Source organism: Nicotiana sylvestris, chromosome 6 (genome assembly GCF_000393655.2).
Source record: "Nicotiana sylvestris chromosome 6, ASM39365v2, whole genome shotgun sequence".
Lineage (NCBI taxonomy): Eukaryota > Viridiplantae > Streptophyta > Magnoliopsida > Solanales > Solanaceae > Nicotiana > Nicotiana sylvestris.
Genome location: NC_091062.1, coordinates 112,905,482 through 112,912,187, shown reverse-complemented (window position 1 = coordinate 112,912,187; position 6,706 = coordinate 112,905,482). Strand labels below are relative to the sequence as shown.

At 42.2% G+C, this 6,706-nt stretch overlaps 1 protein-coding gene across 1 annotated transcript; it reads left to right on the top strand.

Moving 5' to 3' along the window:
• The first annotated feature begins 3,245 nt into the window (after positions 1-3,245).
• On the top strand, positions 3,246-5,280 carry LOC138871115 (protein gar2-like). Its single transcript, XM_070148971.1, has 3 exons — positions 3,246-3,461; positions 4,232-4,579; positions 5,071-5,280. Exons 1-3 carry the CDS (start codon positions 3,246-3,248, stop codon positions 5,278-5,280), a joined length of 774 nt encoding a protein of 257 aa, XP_070005072.1.
• Positions 5,281-6,706: the final 1,426 nt, after the last annotated feature.

Below are 6,706 nucleotides of genomic sequence, written 5' to 3'. Positions count from 1 at the left end.
CAATCATCATGCCTAGATTATTGTATCACACAACATGTTTAAGTTTGTCCTATTAAAAGCTATAACTAGTATAATGTTTAGCATGTCCAATCCTGCTTTAGACAATTGCATGAATCCTATCTGTTCACTAGTATATCCTAACTACATTGTTTGTTTACTGTCTCACCCAGCATGCCTGAATTCTACTTGTTCTATATGTGATTAGTAGTTCTAAAAACTTTGAATGCTGCATGAAGTGTTTGTCTAGTTTGTTAATCTAAGTCTTACTTACTCTACCTCACTAATGAGATCCTGCTAAGCCATCTAGCCCTTTCAAAGGTATTCTAGTCATGTGTATTGGTAGTACCTAGGACTTGTGTGTTACCAATATGTCTTTATTGTGATCTTTGTAAATAATTTGTCAACTACCCAACCTCATTTGCATATCTATTTGCTGATACACTAGGTTGTATTTTACGGGTCCCCTCAGTCCCTCTCTCCCTCTATGTAGAGTCTGTTTGCACAAAATGCTTTCTGAAACTGTGTGTCCTGTGACTTCCTCCCTGATCTCAAAATGTTCTTCATGTTTTCTCAAACTATTTTCCACTCAAACTAGTGCATGTTTTTAGAAAACTCTTTGCATTCCTAATACCTTCTTTATACTATTTACCAAACTCTTTCAAATCATTATGCACTTTCACATTACTCTTAGATTACTAAGTTCTGCCCCTCGGATATGTGTACTGCTTTGAGACCCTTGAGATCTCTCTGAACTCTGGTATATCAGGGCTGGTACTTCCATACTACACTTAATCAGTCTTTGTTTGAGGAAAGTCTGGATGTGAGCACTTCCCGAGATCCTTGAGGTCCTTAGGGAACTCTGACACACCTAGACATGAATTGGGCTATGGAACTTTGGGCATTTGAGACCAGTAAGGGCTTGGTACACCATGACTATAATAAGGTGGATAATTGCATATTGTGGGTAAAATTGGGTAGATAACATGCCTATAATATCTATTTCGATTCAAATGTGTTTGTTAGATAATATGCCTATAAGATCTACTTTGGGTTAAATAAATTCCGCATGCTTTACTTTCACACAATTAGAAGCCGTGCCTATAGGATCTAAATCAGCTTTACAATTAGATATCATGCCTATTGGGTGTAAAGTAATTGAAGTTCAGTTTCCATTACAACATACATTCAAATTCGTCTCCTTAGAAATCATGCTTATAGGATTAAAATCAGTTTTAATAGATATCATACCTATAGGGTTTTCACTTTGATCAAATAAATCCCACCTGCTTCACCTTATGTTCAAATAGAAATCATGCCTATAGGAACTAAATCCAGTTTAGTTAGACCTAAAATCAGTACAACTCTAGGCTTATACTGGTAAGTTCTGAATCAGTTTAATTAAATAACCTACTCTTTTCGTGTTAATCAATATCACTAGAAAGCATGCCTATAGGATCCAAATTACCCGTTTAAAATTGTTTGCTGATTTACTACCTTCCTAATCAATAATTGATACCATACTCATAGGACATCACTATTATACGCCTAGGCAAGCCATATGGCGCTTAAAAATCCTGCAACTATAAAACTATTTTCTGTTATCTGTGACTGCTCATATTCAAATAGGTCTAAAATCAGTAGGCAAGCTGAATAGGTCTTTGACAGTTTGGTCCTGATTCAATACTATATTATCTCTGCTCACCTAGATATCATGTTATAAGGTTTTCTCTTGAGTACTTGAAACTGTTTTTTGAGACATGCACTTACTTCCTATGTTATGGAGGTAAATGTGAGCCTTTAATTGTTCTTTTTAATACAGTCCTAACTGTTTTGATTGACGCCTAGATTTTTCTCCTTTAAGTACTTTAGGATGGTCTAGAACTACCTAAATTAGAGGTCCTAAATACTTATAGGGCCACAAGGAAGGGACGAGTAGTGCACGCATAGAATATCTTTCAAGGTTGCTAGAACGCTTTAGGTTATGACCAAGGGGAGGGAATTGGGTAGTAAGGATATGATGACTACGCACTAATGTCACGTGTAACCCCTCATTGAGGATTGATTACTGGGCATTGTGTGGGTATGATCCTGTAGGCTAACCAACCTAGGACCCTTCTTTCCCAACTCCCGTTGTTTAAATGAATTTACTTTTCTTTAGATATGTGCAACCTGTTCAAACCTTTTCCTTGTTTCATTACTTGAACCATACATGTACTTAGAATGTCAAAACATGCCTTTACATTCTAGTATGTGTTTATTTGTTAAAATGACTAATTCACATAGTATAAGTTTGGCTGGGATCCAACATTGTGGACTGTGAGGGGTGCCTAACACATTTCTCTCAAAGTTATTTCGAGCCTTTACCCTAAAACTCTGGTAATGCAAACTAGTCCAAGAGTTAATCACTCTAGGTGCCCTAACGCACCATAATCCGTTAGGTGACGACTCTTCAAATACCCAATTACCAAAAAGAAACGAGTTATTTTCCCCATGAATGTCGAAACCCGGACTTCCCCATCTGAAAGGGAAAAATGGGTGCGCGACAGAGAGCAGAGAATGTTCTTGTTCTTGTATTGAATATCATGTGTGCAAAAAATAATAAGGGTCCCCTTTATATAGGAGGAGGAATCCCATCATAGTACATATGCATTTATTACAAGGGAAAGTAGCTGGTACAGCTACTTAAAGGTCTGGTACAGGCTTGTACTATTCTTGCAGGTGTTGTCAGCTTTGATCATGAGCCTCGAGAATTTCCCACTTGTCTATGATGGTAATCAATTTGCGGTACCCCGAGGTCGATCATAGGGAACCCTCGGTGTTGAACCTTGACCGGTGACTCGAGCCTACCGGGCTACAGAATGTCATATCGATCATAAAATCGTAGCTTCCGATGTTATCCGTTTACAGATAGTCCCCGCATTTCTTAGAGTGAAAATGATAATAAACGGACTTGAATTCCCACCTATTTGATACACCCATCATGACATCAGTTGCGTCATATCAAGCAGTTTATGTGACAAAAAAGGAAGACTAAAAAGTTGCATCCATACAGCCTTCGAAGAGCCTTTGAATTTACTATAGCGGTTGGCTACCGTTTGGCCTGCTCCAACGTGCGTGTTTGGCCTCTATAAATACTTCTTCCTTCATACCATATATTTCACTATAAAAAAGAGTTCTTCTTACTTCTCTCTTGCGCTCTTTCTCTGATTACGATCTCCTCTCTCCTCTAAAACCTTTAAACAAGAATGGTGAAGCCTTCCATCTCTGTACCTCATGATGATGTGCCTCCCCCTTCTTTATGCTCGTCTAAGGGTAAGGCAACAACACCCCCTAATCTTGAGGAATTCATCCCAGGATCTTGCGAAATGATCTCCGATTTCAAGATCGAGAAGCCTTCTTCGAAACCGGGACGGTGTGAGCCCATTTCCCGATATATCAGTTTAGTAGCGGATGGTGAGAAGGTGAAGACTGACTGTCGCTAGGGGGATTCAGTGTTGTTGGAGCTTCCTTCTCGAGGAGAGGACATAACAGCATATAAGGTCGGCTTCCTTAGTGTGTATACTTACCCATTTACTCTCGTCCTGATGGAGCCGTCCTCGCCTTCAATAGATCCCGTGATCATCGACTTTTCTGAACGATATCAAGTGACTCTCATCAAAATTCATCCGTTGTTCTGGCGTATTGTTTATATGACTAGATATTATGCAAACATGATTGAGGGGATGCCTTTCACCCTCGACCACCTGATCAGAATGTACAGTCCCCGACTTCTCTGAGGGGGCCTAATTAAGCTCCGATGTCGGGCCTAAAAAACCTTTTTTGCTTGTACTGACAAGGTTAGGTACTGAGGGTCGATGAGCTGTTTCGTCCGAGTTAGGACCTCGAACATGATCCTAGTGGAGAAGATGTCGTTCCCCGAAAGGTGGAACACGAAACGTAAGTGGATACGCTAATTAAGTATTTTCTTTCCCTTTAGGATCAATTTCCCCATGAACTAACTTCCTTCACTAATGCAGCTAACGCGGTATACCCCGGCGTGGTTAGGGATCTCTCGGGCTGGATTCGACTTGCCCATATGTCGAGCGTGTGTGGTACAACCTGTCTAGGGCTCGATGGGAGGTAAAGGACCTCGGTGAGCCCTCACTTTCGTTGTACTTGAATCTCTCAGAAGAACTATCGCCAATTGCACCCTAATTCCTTGTGTTTATATTTTGTATTTGTGTAGGTCTAGGAGAGCCTCCTTGATGAGAGAAGCACCGCTTGGGGAAGGGATACTCCGAAACCTGACAAAAAGGAGAAAAGACGAAGGGAATCATCGATTGAGCCTACGAAATCCAAGAAAGCCAAAGTGGAAGAACCTAAGGTTGGTTCAGCAGCCTTAACTCCAGGAGTAGCGGAGAGTCCCCAGGTTGAAGGTGAGGAGAAAGATGATTCCTCGGTAGCATCCGAGGGAGGGAAAACCCTGATTGTCCCTCATACTGCTGAGACAGTGGCTTCCAAGTCGGAACTTCATGTTGTTGTTGTCTTACCTCAGGCTGAAGAGGCCTTCGAGGGTGCATCGGGTGATGTCCTCGAGCCGGTTGATGACCAAAATATTCCCCTCCAATACCGACTTTACCTCCTGGGGAGATGCAGGATGCTCAGGATAAAGAACCTTCCAATGTGGGGGCGCCCATCGGAGATAAAGATGCGTTTGAAGGGCCTTCGGCTGCGCTTGAGAAAAACCCTGAGCTCGACGCCTCACTTACGTTCAGTGAGATGGATAGGATACGTGAGTTTTAACATGTTTAGGCTTATATACATAGCTCGAGAAGCAGGATGTCCTTATGAGGGAGGAGCTCCGAGCTAGAGACTCCAAAATTCTCGAACTAAAATGGCACGTGAGTGAGATTGCTTCCGAGAGAGATATCCTCCAGGGGAAGGTGGTCTTAGTCGGGTATCAACTTCATGATGCGAGGGCGGAGATTAATAAGTATAAAGATCTTCATACTGAATTAGTTGTTGTGCTATCCAGGATCGAATCTGAAGCTGGTTTCCTAGTATCCTCACACAAAGAGGGTGTTGTTGCAGCAAATGCTCGAGACTAGAAGAGTGCTCGAAAGGACCGAGTTGCAATTGACTCGAGCCATGGAACATGCTTGGTCAGAATCTCTGTGGCGGACTCTCGAGGATATACATGTAAGAGGCATTGATCTACCTGCCGAGCTCGAGATAGCGAAGACCCTAGAGGAGAAGGCTACGACCCTGCTTGCTTCTGAAAGTGAGTCAATCAGTGGCTAAGGAGATGATAAGGATGAAGGAGAAATCTCCAAAGGGGAAGAGGCCGTTGAAGACCCCGGGACCACGGCCGGAGCCATTGGAGGCACAACCTCTGAGGGAGCCATCAAAGAAATAGACCTGGTGGTAGATTAGGGTTTTATTTGTTCTCTCCCTTGTAAGGGCTTTATAGGACTTGTAAATGTACCCTTGTGAGCAATATATATGAATAGCTTTTTGTTTCTCATTATTTCTCGGTTTTCCTTTGCTTCGACGACTGGTCCGGGAATTCGGACCTTAGATTAAACCCTTGGGTTCTTGCTACTGCTGGGCGATTTGTGACCGTCAAAAGTTGACCATTTGGGACTTAGTCCACGAGTCACATTTTTGATTGGAGATTATCGACCATTAGGTCTAGAGATCGGCCCTGAGGCCATTTTAAGCTGGCGGCGATGGCTCTTACGCATTGGGTCGGTATGACCTATAACTTAAGTTGGCGATAGTGGCTCTTACGCATTGGGTATGTACGACTTTTAACTTAAGCTGGCAATAATGGCTCTTACGCATAGGGTCGGTGCGACCTTTTAATTTGGGCTGGCGGTAGTGGCTCTTACGCATAGGGTCAGCACGACCTCTTAATTTAGGCTAGCGACAGTGGCTCTTACGCATAGGGTCAGTACCACCTCTAGTATAGGCTTTATTATTTCCTCATTGAAATTTTTGTGTTCGTCCGACTCTTCGACGGTTTTGATAACAACCTTAATTGTGAGATGTTATGTGACGATAGTCGAGCACCTCGGGAGGTTTTGCTCGATGGATGAATTATTTCGAAGCCTTTTTATTATGTAGAGCTGATATGATCGAAACTTTTTGTTTATGCTAAGGGTAGCCTAGTTAACTGGTTCTTTTTGAATCATTTCGAAGTAATTGAAGACCTATGATTTTATGGTGACAGTCGGGCATCCCCGAGTCACGTTAGTTTGGTTGGAGCCTTATGACCAGATTAATTGTATTTGGCTGTATCCTTTAGTCCCCAATTGAGGTAGCCTCGACGTCTATATCGAGGGTATGCCTTTTTAGGGGTCTTACAAGTTCGAATATATAGCCTTGACTTGAAGATCGGGATTATGACTTTTGTAACATCTTATAAATTTGGGCAGGCCTTGCTTGAGGTCTTACAGACAAGTTACTTGGCACAAGTATAATTTAAGCCTGGCTTGAGGTCTTACAGATTTGGGCGTGCTCGGAGGTCTTATAGAGTTCAAGATGCATCATGGAGGTCTTATATTGTTGATAATGCCTCATGGACATCTTAAATTTTTTAGCATCACCACATGGAGGGCTTTCGAGCTTGAGGTGGCTTGCTTGGGGTCTTATGGCCTCGAGTTTCAATAGTTCGATGGGGCAGCAGTCCCTGAGACATCGAGATTTTTTGGCTCTAGAGCCATTT

Coding starts and splice junctions, on each gene's coding strand:
- LOC138871115 (XM_070148971.1), top strand. CDS start 3,246: ATGGTGAAGCCTTCCATCTCTGTACCTCATGATGATGTGCCTCCCCCT. Junction 3,462..4,231: donor TAGTAGCGGATGGTGAGAAG/GTGAAGACTGAC, acceptor GTGTAGGTCTAG/GAGAGCCTCCTTGATGAGAG. Junction 4,580..5,070: donor CGGGTGATGTCCTCGAGCCG/GTTGATGACCAA, acceptor GTGTTGTTGCAG/CAAATGCTCGAGACTAGAAG.